Raw genomic sequence first — 15961 nt, 5'->3', positions numbered from 1 at the left:
GGTGGGGAGAGGTCAGACCCAGGCCAGGGCAGGCAGGGGCACCTGGAAGGCCAAGGGGAGGGGGATGTTCTGAGTGAGGTCTCCGCTCGAACGTCCCCTTACTAGTGAGGCATTCCCAGACCACCCTATAGAAACCAGCAAGCACACTCCCACCCGTCCCCGTGTTCTTTCTATGTGGCCCTTAGCACCAGCCCACGTGTTCTTGATTTCTTTGTCTCTGTGTTACTGTCTGTTTCCCCCAATGAGAATGTGAGCTTCACGAGGGCAGAAACCTGGCCTGTTTTATTCACTGCCACATGCAGCCAGCACAGTGGCACACAGCTGGCATCCAGTAAAGATTTGTTGAATGGATGCGTGAAAGAATGGGAGTCACTGGAGAGCTGAGTATGCCCTTCCTTCCTTCCTTTCTTCCACATGTATTTATTGAACACCAACTGTGTGCCAGGTGCTGGGACACCTGAGTGCTGGGAATGTAACAGTGACCAAACAGAGACGGTCTAGTGCCCCACGGAGTTTACATCTCAGAGGAAGCCATATCATTACAAAAACTACACATTTTAGGAACTGGTTCTCTATGGTTTCATTAATTTTTCCTACTTCTTAAAAAACTAAAGAGACACCAAGAGTGCTTTAAAGATATATATCCATGATTATAAACTACTGGATAGACATCAACTACTCAAATATATACCAAGTATCTTTTCTTGCATTTATAAGCAAAGAAAAAAGGACTTGCGATTGACTTTATCCATGGAATTTGAAATGAGCACTTGTGTACTATGTCAATCTCTGTGTTAAAATGTTGTAATAGTTTAGTTAGAGATGAGTAAGAGAAACAATTCTCAGATGTAAAATTCCTACAACGTAGCATCTATCTTAATTAGTCTGAATGGCACTATTTCTGTATTGATGGAATGTAGGAAGTTCAATGTTTTAGCAGAATTCTCCAGAGTCCTCAGAATTCAACAAATAGTAATAATTAAAAATTGAAATACAGGATACGGTTATATTTTATTCCTCTCCATTTCAACCAAAGAACCCGCCATTTAAGATAAATAGTCAAAGGCCAACTCCTGCTGTGCTTAGCCAAAAATAACCCAATCACTTAGAGACTCTACAGAATATAACTCAAATCACCCTGTAAGGATACATTCAGACTCCACTGGAAGTGCTAACATTTGAATTTTTACTACTCACCTTCCTCTATAAACAGTCTTTATTGATTCAACAGCCAATCCAGTAGCAACAATGTCATCAGCATTATGTCTTCGACCACTAACCATCAGTAACCCATCCATTTTTCCAACCACGAACACCAAACTGCCCTGTAAGGTAACAACAATTTACCTTGATTTCCATTATTTAAATAGTAAAACAGACCTTTTACTTCCTGCCTTGAAACAGAGCTCATCAAAAATATAAGAAAACAACACTGTATTTTATGGATTCTTTTTTTTTTTTAATAAAGATTTTATTTATTTATTTGACAGAGAGAGAGAGACAACCAGCGAGAGAGAGAACACAAGCAGGGTAAGTGGGAGAGGAAGAAACAGGCTCCCAGCGGAGGAGCCTGATGCGGGGCTCGATCCCAGAACTCCGGGATCACACTCTGAGCTGAATGCAGACGCTTAACGACTGAGCCACCCAGGCACCCCTATTTTATGGAATCTAAGAAAGTGTGTCATATCTCAGAAATCAGGGGGGATATCAGTAGCGTATTATAATTAATTACAGTATATAAGAAAGGAATTTTGGTTATATTTATTCTCAGGGAGGAATTTTATAAGAAAACAACTAGGACTCCACACAAACATAGTTTATTTTCCCAGCCATGATTATGTACCTATTCACAAGATGGATGCAAAGAAAAAAATTGTTAACTCATTTAATACTGGAATTAGGAAAAAATTAAAACAGCTGATTGTGAGAACGCCTGTTTTAGGTTTATAAGGGTAATGCTGTTTCCATCTGGCAAGATTAGAAATAGGCTAATAAAGAAAGGTCTAAGAAACACTGGAGAAGCCTCTCCTTCCCAAGAAGATAACACAGCTACAGAAAATGCTGCTGTCAATGCCCTAAAAGCATCATCGTACAAATAATACTTCTCAATAATTCTAGACCCACTTGCAATAAACTGACTTTTCCATTCATTACACAAGTCCTAAATTTCCTGGCCAGTTTACACATAACCAATTAACTAGCAGTCATCTCCACATGAATGTCACTCATTGAGTTATCGCACACAACGTAGTGTCATACACCAATTGGATTATATAAGTAAAACAGAACTTCTAGCCTCAGGAAGCTACTGGTTAATCTCAGAAGATGGAAAAGAACCAGATATTTCCAACACAGTCTGAAAAGTGCTATGGTGGAAGTCAGTAAAGAGAAAGAGACATAGATCTGTCCATTTCTCTATTTCTTTCACAGCAGAATTTTTAGCTGGGCACAGCTGACCAAAATAAAGACTGTATTGCAGTGCCCCCTGACCAATGAGATAAAAGGGGAAGTGTAGCTCAGCGGTGTCAGGAAATCTTCCTTAAGAGATGGTGGGACTGCACTCTATCCTGTTTCCTGGAATGCAGACGGGACGCTGCGGCTCCATCTTGGACCTCGGTCATGGAGAGGTCAACTAAAAGGGGCTGGGTTTTGGAAAACTTTTTGGTGCTAAGAGGAGAAGTCAAGACAGTAGTTATAGATTTCTCTTTCTAGGACACCGATCCTCTTAGAGGTATACCCTCACGCCCCCTGCCCCCATAAATGGTGGTGAAGAAATAAAATTAGATCTTTCCTTATGTAACATGAGTTGGTAAGAGGAAAAGAAAGAGTAAGGAGGTTGGATGGAGATATATGGGCTTAACTATGATCACGAATGTCTGTTACGGACAAAATACAATCCAAACTTCCCACTACGTCATGTAAAACCCTTCATGATCTGCCTGCCTCTCTACCTTCCTGTCGGCTCATGAAGCTGAGAGCTCTCTGAGAAGAGATTTTGTATCTTAACTGTCTCTGTCAACCCAGTGCCTGTAGATACCATTTGCTGGAAAACAAACTGTTTTCATCGTGTAGTGCTGCTGGTTTGTATGGAAATGCTTTGTACATTATTCATTATGGTCTCCCTTTGCTAAGGTAACTTTTTTTCAGCACTCTTCTAACTTAGTGAAACACAGAAATCAAATCAAAAAAATGGAGCAAGAATAAATGAAGAGTTTTTTTGAAAGTCAAAAAGTCTTAGTTTGAAGGAGTCAAATGAACTTGGGTAATGAAAGCAGTAAATGTTACCTCAGTCTATGACATTCTTACAAAAACTGACCTAAATCTAAGAGAGGCCCTGTTACACTCTTCATCTAATCCGAATTTCTTCTATTCTGTGACAGAAACTTTTGTAAAGTACAAATATCTGGATCAGATACACCAAAACAAACATGAATATATCACTTACCGGCCCTACAAACCCCAGCAGTCCTGACCGGATGAAGGGCACGTCCCCAACAGGAGAGCCTGCAGAATTCACTGGAATCACCTAAAAGACAGAAAGCAGTGAAAATCTTCACTTTTTCTTAAAATACGTATTTGATTTTTAAAAAAGTCTTAAAAAAAACTACAATGGTAATATATCGTTGTTGAAAACTTAAAATTATATAAACAGTGACTTCAGCATTCCCACCTTTAAGGGATAAACATTTATAATTTGTTGTGACTCTCTTGGACCTTTTATAGATGCATATATTAACAAATTAAGAATTTATTTTCACAAAAGGAATCATATTATATATACTGTTCTACAACCTGCTTTTTCCCATACTATATATTTTTCACATAACATACATATTTTGGATATCTTTCCAAGTTGGTGATGGTTGTTCTAGTTGTCTTTGTTCAACAGTTCTGTGATGTATCACCACATGGGGGACGGGATAGTGCAGCCCTTGGAAGTCAGAAGTAGTTCGACTTTTGGCTCTGCCACTTCCTAGTAAGATCCTGGACTTCGTGAAATCCCAGTTTCTTTCATAAAACAGAGCTCCCAATGCCTCTCACAGGTTTAGGGTAAAGATTAAGGGAACGTAAACAGATTTGCAAATGTAAGCAGTGTTTGGCCTAGAGCTGGTCCTCAGAAAACTATGAGAATTTAGTACTATTCCAGTGTAAGCAGTCTTTCTGGCTAGGCAGGCCAGAAAAAAATAATTTTATTATTATAAACGTGCTCTACTGAATACTGCTGTACAGATTTCTATGTATTTGTACAAAAGGCATGAGGCCTTCCAAGTTTTTCTCACCAGTAGCTTATTTTTATTTTTAAAAAGATTTTATTTATTTATTTGAGAGAGAGAGAGAGAGAGTGAAAGAGAATCTGAAACGGACTCCACACTGCGCACAGAACCCAAAGCGGGGCTCGATCCCACAACCGCGAGATCATGACCTGAGCCCAAACGAACAGTTGGACCCTTAACCAACCCAAGCCCCCTGCCAGTAGCTTAATTTTAAAGATACGCTTATTTTATTTTCTAGTCATGACTAGGTCTTCTGTCCTACTGAAATGTTAACTATACTGGAAAACTCTCTCAGGCCTTAAGTATAAGAATCCAGTAAGAAAAATATTAGAAACTTTAATTTACAAAGATTTTGCAAGGCAATAGTTTTCTCCTTTTTTGGTTAGGATTTTTATTCTACTTCGCTACCATTAAATTTATACTGTAGATTACAAAATTTCTTCATCACTATGGGCCTAGCAGTTTGATGTTAAAGTCTGAGAATTTTTGGCTGGCCAGCTGCTCTTGCACAAAAGGCAACGTAATAAAATATTATCAATATCTTCAAACACTTCTTGAGGATCTTGTTAAGGTAAATGCAGTGACGAATAACTCAGAGATTGGAAACCTGTGTACTCCAAGCATTTAAAAAGAAAACAAGTAGGGTGAGACTTAAAGTAGTAAAATGTATAGACACTCAGCACAGGTAATTAGTCACCTGTGAGAGCAAATCAAGACCCTGGCAGTAAACCTTTGCTTTACGAGTGTATCAATTTCCACTCCTATCAAGATGAATCGGTCACAACTTTTGAAGGCAGGCCAAGATTATAGCAGTAATAATGATGATGGGATGACGGTAATAACAGACGTTTCATAATTTATATCATCCCATTTTAGGCTGTGTCAACACAGATGATGGTCAGCCAGGAATTCTTAACCTTTTCCAGCTACCACACCATTCATACAGATAACACTGTCCCGTGAGTTACATCTGCTGCTACGTGATTTTGTACTGGCACGTACCAGTAACGGCATGGCAGACAGATGTGCCCCGCCATATGGAGACTGAGAATCAATTATAGAAAAAAGAGGCTCCAAGAACCAAAAATTGGTAGTGGTCATATTATAAGCCCTATCTAATATAACAGCCCATAAAATGGAGTTTTCTGTTCCCTAAAAACTACCCTGAGGCAGGCTAATCCCAATTATGAAATACGGACAATTCATTATACCTGCTCTGATTTCCAGGCTCGCCTGGCAAACTTTCATTACAATTTGTCTTCACATGCAGAACCGTCTGGGGGAAAGCAATGTGCTGGTCCCACTACAATACGAGCTCTTTGAGGACCTTTGTTTGTTTTCCTGAGGTACCACAAGCATCTCGAATACTGCCAGACACACAGAAGGTGCCCCGCAAGTATTTGTTCCGTGAAAGACTGACTAACGGGAGCAATCAGCCCCTGTGACAGGACGGTTCTTCATTAGTGACCCGCTGTTCTGGTTGACATCAGTCTTCGCAGGCTCAGGTTAACTTGAGTCTACTCTGGACAGATGGATCCACTGTCAGTGTCTCTTAAAATTAAATATGTGGGCTTATAGAGCTCAAAGTATGGCATATTCACCAGAGCGAACTTTTGGGAGGCCTCTTACTCTTCATTTCCCTGACGGATAAACAGTATTTCCTGCGTGCCGGGGCTGTTCTAAGCCCTTTATGAACATCAACTCATTTAGTCCACGACAATCCTGTGAGGTAGTACTATGATTTCTCACATTTTAAAGATAAGGAAATTGAGGCACAGAGAGGTTAAGGAACTACCCCCCCAAGGTCAGCTAGTAAGTGGCAGAGTCAGGATCTGAACTCAAGCAGCCTAGCTCCAGAGTACACTCTCTCAGTGCTCCATTATGCTACTTCCCATAGGCCAGCTCATCTGACTTTGTGGCACCCTAACCTCACCAAGTAAGCTCCCCCCAAAACTTTCATATCATGTACCTCAAATGTATTTTTGGTCACACCAGCAAGCCCAAAGTACATCATGCCTCCTGTCCTGGAGCTGACACAGATTTCTCCAATCTCATCTGTTTTGCAGAGTTGGGGAGGTCCGTCAGGTCTCACGATGCACATCATCCCTAGTGTGCAGAAAACACAGTTAAGGGGCAGAGGTTCTGGAAAACCTTTGTAAGATAACGGCTCCATCCCCGTGAACCCAGGAAAGTTTTGCATGTATTGAGTGGCAATAAGTAAGAATACCAAACAGGAATGTCAAAAATAGACCTGATACTACATAGGGGTATCTGAAATTTCCATCTTTTGGCCCTGCTGATAAATAATTTTTAAAGTTCAGCAAACAAAACTACAACAGATGCAGACTGAAGTTTTCAAAGACAGTAACATATCGTTTTTTCAAAGATTTCAACAGAAAGAGAGTGTGAGTGTAAGCAGGAGGCGGGGCAAAGGGAGGGGGAGAGAGAGAATCTCAAGCAGGCTCTGCGCAGAGCAAGGAGCCCAACATGGGGCTCCATCTCATGACCCAAGCCAAAATCAAAGTTGGACGCTTACTGATTGAGCCACTCAGGTGCTTCCAAAGACAGTAACATATTAAAAATGACTACAAAGTCCAAAGAAAGAGGTTAAATTAATTTACCCCTGGGCCGATCAAACTCACTCACGGAGGCAGCGTGCTCTAACTTTTTGCCAGCCCCAATGTCTTGGCAATTACAGTGAAAACCAGACAACTTTAGTGCAACTCAGTACTTAAGCTTTCCATGTGAAAAACTGTAATCAAATCATTCAATTAAATGATACAATACTGCTGGAAAGTAAGTATAATTAGAACCACCAAACTGTTAGAACTTAAGTGACTAAGTACTAAATTTTGTATTCCTGGGTGTGGATCTCATATTTTATCAGGCTCTACTATCTCTCATGGCAAATCTTTATGAAAACCCAAAAGGTGCTCCGGAGAACTCACCACCAGGCATTACGTGGCCCACATCCTGGACTGTCAGTGCTGAATTTTTATCTTCAGTATTGACCCGTATTACCCCATAGCTCAATCCATTCATCGAGAGAATAGCTCTTCCTGGCAAAGGTGCCCCTGGAACTCCAGGCCTGAAAACAAAATAAACTCATCAAATTTGGCAAATTACATGATATTAAGATAAAAGTACAAATATGTAAGAAAGCAAATTTCCTCTGGCTACCACACACCAAAAAATCCTCCTTTTCTCTGCCAAAAACATGCCAAATTAATTGACTTCACATGTACAAAGCATGGTCCACATTCGTTCAGGTGGAAAAAGGAAATTTTAAATCCAATATTAAGAATATACTGGGTTGGGTGTACTTAAGCTGTAATCAAGAATAGCCTATTTGTAGCCTAAGACGCTAACAAAGGAGTCTGAAGAGCAAAACAGCGTAGAGAAAGAACCCATTCACAAATACAAGATGAGAATAATTAAAGTAAATCTTCAGTTTACCAGTTACCCTTAGGGCAAGAGTGGGAAAAATAAATGAGATGCTTCAAACTGCTTTACAAAGTCATTTTCACTTTTAGGCTGATGAAGCAGAAAATTAGTTAGCACCCCTTGTCACTGCCTGGTAAACACCGCACATCTGATCAGGGCTGTAACATACGTCAAGGGCACTGACGTTCTGGACGATACCTGCGGATCGCAACAGTCATGGCTTCAGCAGAAGTAGCACACGGACAGATGGCCTCAGGTTTCAGTCCGTGGCTTTGGAATAGACTCAGGAAGGCATCACAGGACGACACAGACCCTAAGGAGTTGGAACAGATCAACCTGAAAGCTGCGATTGTGATTTTCATTACTGCGGAAAACTGGTAAAGAGTGGAGAGCTGACACATTTGCTTCTCATGAGAACTCGCACTGTACGTCATTAATTCCATACAGATATTTTACTGTGCCTGTGAGATGGCAGATACGTTTCAAGGACAAACAGATGCTCATCTGGCCCATAAATAGGTCACTGACACTATTCAAAGTCAATCTGAGATAGGGCTGCTCTTACCAAACTGCCCAATCAATAGCAGAGATGCACTGCAGCCAATAGGCAGCTTGTTTGGAAGCGAGCAATTCTTCCCGAAGTAACTAGTTTAGCTAGTTCAGTGCTAACATTCTCGTCTGTGTGATAATTCTCCAGTCTGTTTCTTATTAAGGTCAACCGGACACCTGTGTTTATACCAGGATGACTACTATACCATTGTGACTACTGACAGAAATCCATCTATGGCAAAGAGAACAATTTCTAATGCTTCACCTGATTCTACTCAGAGTGTCTGTGCTCGCAGGGAAAAGCAGGTAACATGGTAAGATCTCTAAAAGCTTTCCCAAAGTCCTTTGATTTGTTCATAGGGCGAATTTACATAAAGTTCAGACACTTGGTTGTATCTAGTCACCATCTTATCACTCCTTGTAGTCACATGGTAGAAAAAGGATGTAAATGAGTGCGCAAGAAGGGGTGTTTCTGAAAGCTCAGAGAAAATGGGGTGTATCTATTCAGTGAAACGTTATATGGCAATGAAAAGGAACAAAGCTTGAACACATGCTACAATACAGAGGAATCTTGAAAACATGCTACGTGAAAGAAGCCAATCACAAAAGACCTCATGTAGTAGGACTACATTTATACGAGATGCCCAGCACAGGTCAATCTAGAGACAGAGGGTGGATGAACAGCTGCCTAGGGCTAGGGGACAGAGAGGCAGAAATGGGGAGTGAGTACTAATGGATACGGGAACTTAGTTCACGGTGACTAACTGTGCATATTCTTTTTTTTATTTTTAAAGATTTTATTTATTTATTTGACAGAGAGAGACAGTCAGTGAGAGAGGGAACACAAGCAGGGGGAATGGGAGAGGAAGAAGCAGGCTCCCAGCGGAGGAGCCTGATGTGGGGCTCGATCCCAGAACGCCGGGATCACGCCCTGAGCTGAAGGGAGACGCTTAACCACTGAGCCACCCAGGTGCCCCTAACTGTGCATACTCTGAAATCACTGAGCTGTACACTTTAAATGGATGAGTTTTATGGTATGTGAATTACATTTCAATGCAGATGTTAAAAAAAAAAAAGAAGCTGATAGAAAGCTGGAAACAACCTCAACCTACCAAAGGAAAGGATATTCCCAGACCCACACTCTAGAAATACTCACAGGGATTAGCTCCGTCAGTTACAATTAACATTCGGAGAGAACTCAAGCTCACATCTCTTTGGTCCCGATGTGCCATCATAGCCCAATGCAAGTCTCGACATTTTACTAAAGCTACCCTGGCTATAAATTCAAAAAGGATAAAATTAACACACACATACATGCTAAAATTGCAATGTATTTAATACACTATCATGAAAACATTTTTACTTATTTTAGGGATCATGATTCTCACTTAAAGAAAATAAAAAAGGCTTCAAAGAAATTGTGCCAGGTGCACTGAGGCACTAACAACCGACAGAACACACAATTATTTTGCTTACTGTGACCTGCAGGCAGGCCACATAGCTCAGCTGAGGAAGCTCTGAACACTGAAGCACCCAAGAAATCTAATTCGGGGCTCAGATTCAAGCAAATTCATCTCAACTCTTAAGAAAGGATGTCGAGTGAGATGAAATAGACAACATACCTAATTTTATAGTGAATGAACTCTAAAACCTGTCAAGCCACCAAGGCATAGAATTATGTCTCTGGAAGAGCAATGTGAAAATCCCTGAAATCTTAGTTCAGTCACATGATTAAAGCTCAGATGCTATGTACAATTACCTTTGTGGGCATGTACTCTTTGGACCCAGGAGAGAGGGCAGGTCTTCATAACAGAATAGGGTACACTAATCGTATGCATCTTATTCATCACATTCTGAAAAGCAAAGAAAGATAAAAAGCAATCAATACCAAATATATACTTAGCATTTTAAAACTGAACTGATATTTTATTAATGATTTTAATCATACAAGTAATACATGCTCTTTGAAAAAATCTGAAATATTAACTCTAAGGTTAAAGTCTCCTTTGCTACCTACCCTCAAACTTGGTTCCCTCCTCCCGTCCTCAGAGATAATCGGTTATGAATCTGGCATTTATCTTCCCAGTCCTTTTTCTATATATTTACAAATATATTTGTCCCCATAGAAAGATAAAAGTATTTTTAACATAAAAGGCATCATACCATACATAAATTGGCAGCTTTCTTTTTTTCATTTAAACTGTTTTAGGCTAAATCTATTCACATCAGTCTAGGAGATCTACAGAATTCTTCTTTTGTTATCTTATTTTTTAAAAGATTTTATTTATTTATTTGAGAGAGAGAGAACATGAGAGGAGGGAGGGTCAGAGGGAGAAGCAGACTCCCTGCTGAGCAGGGAGCCCGATGTGCAACTCAATCCCGGGACTCCAGGATCATGACCTGAGCTGAAGGCAGTTGCTTAACCAACTGAGCCACCCAGGCACCCCTATAGAATTCTTTTTGAACTGCTGTATACTATTCCATAGTATGACTATATCACAATTTATTTAGGCCATTTCCCTATTATTGACAACTTTTTTGCTATTATAAACATTTCAAAGGACACGTTTATACTTACTTCCCTGTGCACATGTGCAAGTGTTTGTCCACAGTAGATACAGAAAAGTAGTACTGCTGGGTCATAGAATATATGCTTTTAAAATTCACCAGATATTGCCAAACCACCCCCCCTAACCCACTAGGCCCTGCCCTCAGGCACATGCTCACCACATAATACAAAGAGGTGGGTACTACAAAGCAAGAAATCAGAGTTTCCCTGATTCTTAGAGGAGGTCCTGCTCAGATTTATTATGTGTTGGGGTAGATAAGGCTGAGTGAGCTGAGGGGGTCCTGCAATTTGGTGTCTCTCCTGCCCTCCGAACCAAACATACCCAGGACTCCCTGTCCCCAAAGAGATCCAGCCCACAGACTAAGTAAGTCTTGGTATTTAGACTGGCCATTTTATTTACCACCTACGGGGCTCCTCAAAAACAAGATACCATTGTAAACTTCTACCTCCCTCCCCCAACTTTCTAGCTATGGTGACAAATTTCTGGATTTCAAGGACAAAATGGTGTTAATACCAATTCTTTATACATGTCCCTACCTTGCTCTTTGTATCACAGGGAGAAAATTCCCCCTAACTCCTCAAAAGGGTATTTTAACCTCTGATTAAAAAAATCAAAATGGGAAGGGCTTCGGAAATGAGCTAGAAAGTATGTACACTCATGGAACAGACTCTACTTTGAGGTGTCCTGGGTGAAAAGGGATCCTCCTCTTCTTCCTTCAGGCTTTATTTTCTACTCTTTCTCAGATCCCTGCAATGTGCAGGGAAATTGGAAGAGATGTTCTCTCAAAGGTCCTTTGCAACTCAGATCCTTTATCTCTCAGCAAGCTATCTATGGTAGCTTTTCCCACTTACCTCTTTACCTCCACACCCAAAATATCTCTGTAATAGCTAAATCTTACGCATTTCTTAAAGTCCAACTCAACGGTCACTCTTCTAGAAAAATGGTGATGCCAGAGCTGGGAGGAGCTCTCCTTGCCCTAACTCCCATAGCATGTTACCTGTTCCTCTACCATGGAAATAGCCTGATTGACCTTGTTACTCTATTCTTTAACTGTTGCATTCAATATATTTTGCCCAATGGAAAGGTTAGATGTCATTAATTACAGTTGCCAAGTTCTAAATACATTTATGTAATCCTTTCTTCAGAAAAGAGAAGAGGTAAATCTCATACTTTTGTTAATCATAAATAAATGTATAGTCATTTATAGAAAGTGGTACTATGATGGCTGATGTTTTAAAAAATTTTGATCCTAAGTTCTCCCACAAACTGTTACGTGAAAGGTATGCCCAACCACATACTGAAGAAAAAACAGAACTACATTCTCCTTAAAAAAAATTACCATTTGTATTACAAAATTCTTCTAGAAAATATTATTGATCATTATGGAGCTTAAATTACAAACAAGCACAGGGAGATGCTCTGGCTAGACAGCACACTGACCTGAATTATAAGCACAATTTGCACTAAAGACCATAATTCTGAGGAGCTTACCGCAAACATGCCATGCCACAGCCCGGCATCCTTCTTAAAGTCTAAAACATTTACTACTGTCTCCCCTAAGATTACAAAAAAAAGGAAAAACAAAAGGAAATCATGTTTAGTGTTAAGCAGCAAAATTATCTCACTCGTCTCTATTAAACAACTGATTTGTTACTTTTTTTTTTTTTTAAAGATTTTATTTATTTATTTGACAGATAGAGACAGCCAGCGAGAGAGGGAACACAAGCAGAGGGAGTGGGAGAGGAAGAAGCAGGCTCATAGCGGAGGAGCCTGATGTGGGGCTTGAACCCAGAACGCTGGGATCCCGCCCTGAGCTGAAGGCAGACGCTTAACCGCTGTGCCACCCAGGCGCCCCACTGATTTGTTACTTTTGAAGAAATCACTAAAAGCTCTTTGGATTACTTGAGGGTCCCCTCAAACTGGCTAGGGGACTGATCATAGGTCACAGAAGAAATAATGAGTTTGAAATTCCTTATGATGTAGGCACTGTCTTCTGAAAGAAAATATTTTTTTCCTAATTATATAAGGAACACATGCTTATTTTAGAAACTTCGCAAGTTGCACAAATACATGTGAAATATTATGCTTCCTAGAGAAAATTAAAAGGTTCGTGTGTATCTATATCTATATATTACATATACACACACACACAAGCGTACTTACATCCAGACAGATACCTACCATAATAAAACTGGCATACTGCTCTGTATCTAAATTGTTTCCACTTAATGATATAATGAAATAATTTCCCTATAGCTTTAATATTCAAGAACAGGAGTCTTAATGCCTCAGGGTATAACCCACAATTTGAGCATATTATAATTTAATCAATCCCTACTTTCTGGCATTTTGATTGCTTCCATTATATATACATTTTACCAGACAAGAATGCTGCTCTTTAATGAACATGTATTAACTTGTTTCATTTTATGAAAGGAAAAGAAATGTAACTATGTAAAGAACATTCTAAGGCAAACAGTCATTACACTATATCAACATATCTAAAGTTCAACAATACAGAATACATTTTTGCATTTTAATTTGTGCTTTTCGGTAGCTGATTTCTTTGACTCTAACTCCCAATGTACAGCTGGTGTCAGCTCTATATACACAGGAAGACGGAGATATATCACTTTCTGCAGCTAATAAGCACATGGTTTTAATTTGTTTTCTATTTCTACACTCTAGAAATCATGCTTTACATATTTGGTTTGCCCAGAATTTTAGTTCCTTTAAATTAGAGCGTATTTGTGAAAAAGAAGGAAAGCAAAAGCAAGCCAAGAATGTGTCTGAGAGCATTTCACTCTGAATTTGGTCATTCACTGGAATGCAGTCGCTGAGCGCTCTGCTCACGGTCACATATATCTGAGGCTCACAATGAGGGCAGTCACGGGATGAAGTCTGACCTTCAGAATAATTGCAGGCCTGGGACAGAGCTTGGCAGTGAGACAACATTGCAAGGCGGGACACTGTAACTCCCATTACACTCCCTTCTTTGCTTGTTTTATACTAGAAAAAAAAAACACACAGAAAACAAAAGCATAAGAAAACACAATAAAATGGATTATTTCAAACGACAAACTAGAATTCAAAAATGAAGCCCAGATAAGCCATGGTAATGGGCTGAATTTAATGTTTCATATAAACAGTGGAGGCTATGCACTGGGGCCCCAAACTCTAACCACGCAAAGACAGGACTGAGGCATGATGAAGCTTGACAGAAGTATGTGTGAAAAATTCTTAAAAGTTTAATTAGTCATCAGTGTGAAGTGGCTGCGAAAGCAGCTAAATAAACAAGTGACGGAGCTGCATTAACAGAAGCCTCGCATCAAGTACACGGCAAGCAGGGCTCTGCAGGGCTAAAGGTGGTTAAGACGTGATTCCTGCCTGTCAGAAGGTCCCACATTGGGAGGCGGAGCCTAGAAATGGCCGCTTTACTCCCACAAGTCAATCAACTCTCTTTTTGCTTTTTACCTCAATGTTCCATTCAAGTTCCTTTTTACCCAGACCAGCAACTTCTGATTGTTAAATAAAAAGGGTATATAACACACTTGATTTTATCTTGCATTTCTGTAACATTTGACACCTCCTTTCTTGACACCGTCTCCTTCCTTGCCTTTTGTGATATTCTTTTCTCCTATTCATAATCTCTCCCTCTCTCCCCCTTCCATTTGCTCTGCCCATCCCTTAAATGTTCGCATACCCTAAAAGTTCTATTCTGCTTTCTCTTTTCACTTCATTCCATCGGGGTACCACTCACCTGATGGCTCCCAATTCTCGATCTCCAACCCAGCCCTCCCTCCACATACCCAGACTCATAGAGTCAATTGTTCCCCTTGAATGACCGGTAGTCCTGTGAAACCCAGTGTATCCACCACTGTATTCCTCATCCCCACCCGTGCCCATGAACTTTTCTTGCTGTATTTTCTTAGTAAAGGATGCCATCATCTACCCCGCTGCTCAAGTCAGAAACCTGAGAGTCTTTGTTGCTCCTCCCTCTCCAGAGTCAGTCCCTAAATCCTGTCTTTTCTACTTCCTTACTGTCTCTCAATTCCACCCACTTCTCTCTACCCCTATCACCATGAGCTTGGGCTTACCCAGGTAACTGTAAAAGGTGGACTCCCTGTTTACCTTCTTAACCAAACCAAACCAAATACATCTTTTAACAACATATTTATTCTTATCAAACTCTTCTGACAACGCTTTAATTGCTCCCTATGACTCCTAGGTACTTTAAACTCGCTAGAAATGTCCTGTGGGTAATAAGAGGGTCCTAAGTAAAAACTGCAAGTTAATTCAGGAGAGCCGAAGCCTAGAAATGTGGACAGTAGTAATTCTACATGAGGTCAGAGAGCCAAGCAGGGGCCACACAATGAAGTGCCCTTTGCTTTTTAGGAAGAACCAATAAAGAAGCCTGAAAAGGAGTGTTCGGTGAGGCAGGAGAACTGACAGAGTGGTCACGGAAGCCAGCAAGCAGCGTTGAGGAGGATGGAGAGATAAACTATGTCCTCACTGAGAGATGATATGGATTGAGAACTGACTGCCAAATTTTAATTGCCTGTTTACTTGTCTGTCATTTAAACATACTCAGATCTCTTCCACCTTTCAAAGCGTCCACGTGAACACATCACCTCTCAAAGCTACTGCCCACTCTCTTCCCTTTTATAGCCAGTTATCACCATAGGGCTCAAGTCTTGCTGGATTTTTTCCCCTCAAACTTTTCTTTTTTTAATGTATTGATTTATTATTAATTTAGCAAACAGGTGGTGAGCATTTATCAGTATGTCTCAAGCACGATACAGAGTAATAAGGGCACAGCTTTTAAAGTGAAACAGATGGGAGTGTAAGTCCTAGCTCTGTCATTTTTGAGTCATGTGGGCTTTGGTTGCTCACTTGAGTTCATTTAAGTCTTAGTCTCCTCATCTCTAAAGCAGGTTTAATAACAGCCCCAACCTCACAGGGTACGTGTGGGGACTGACTGAGATCATGCATTTGAAGCAGCTCTTAGCCTGGTGTCTCTATGCAGGAGGACTTAATCCCTCAAACTGAATGCTGTCGATCACTCAAGGTCCTACACCGACCTTCAATACCACAGCCTCTAGCTGTTTGTTTCTTCTTGCTCTT

General features: G+C 40.4%; 1 protein-coding gene across 13 annotated transcripts in view; it reads right to left on the bottom strand.

Moving 5' to 3' along the window:
• DIP2B (disco interacting protein 2 homolog B) overlaps positions 1–15961 on the bottom strand; it is a 213597-nt gene that overhangs the window by 36551 nt on the left and 161085 nt on the right. For all 13 annotated transcript variants that reach the window (XM_026501889.4, XM_048216776.2, XM_026501888.4 and 10 more), the window contains 9 exons: positions 13744–13846; positions 12329–12393; positions 10027–10120; positions 9424–9543; positions 7917–8031; positions 7223–7362; positions 6244–6380; positions 3446–3526; positions 1198–1325 (listed from right to left, as the gene is read on the bottom strand). In XM_026501889.4, coding sequence (XP_026357674.1) covers positions 1198–1325; positions 3446–3526; positions 6244–6380; positions 7223–7362; positions 7917–8031; positions 9424–9543; positions 10027–10120; positions 12329–12393; positions 13744–13846 — 983 coding nt within the window. The remainder of the gene's footprint in view (positions 1–1197; positions 1326–3445; positions 3527–6243; positions 6381–7222; positions 7363–7916; positions 8032–9423; positions 9544–10026; positions 10121–12328; positions 12394–13743; positions 13847–15961) is intronic.

The sequence above is a fragment of the Ursus arctos genome, unplaced genomic scaffold (genome assembly GCF_023065955.2).
Source record: "Ursus arctos isolate Adak ecotype North America unplaced genomic scaffold, UrsArc2.0 scaffold_26, whole genome shotgun sequence".
Lineage (NCBI taxonomy): Eukaryota > Metazoa > Chordata > Mammalia > Carnivora > Ursidae > Ursus > Ursus arctos.
Note: the sequence above shows the minus strand (reverse complement) of the source record. Positions and strands in the feature narration are given on the sequence as shown.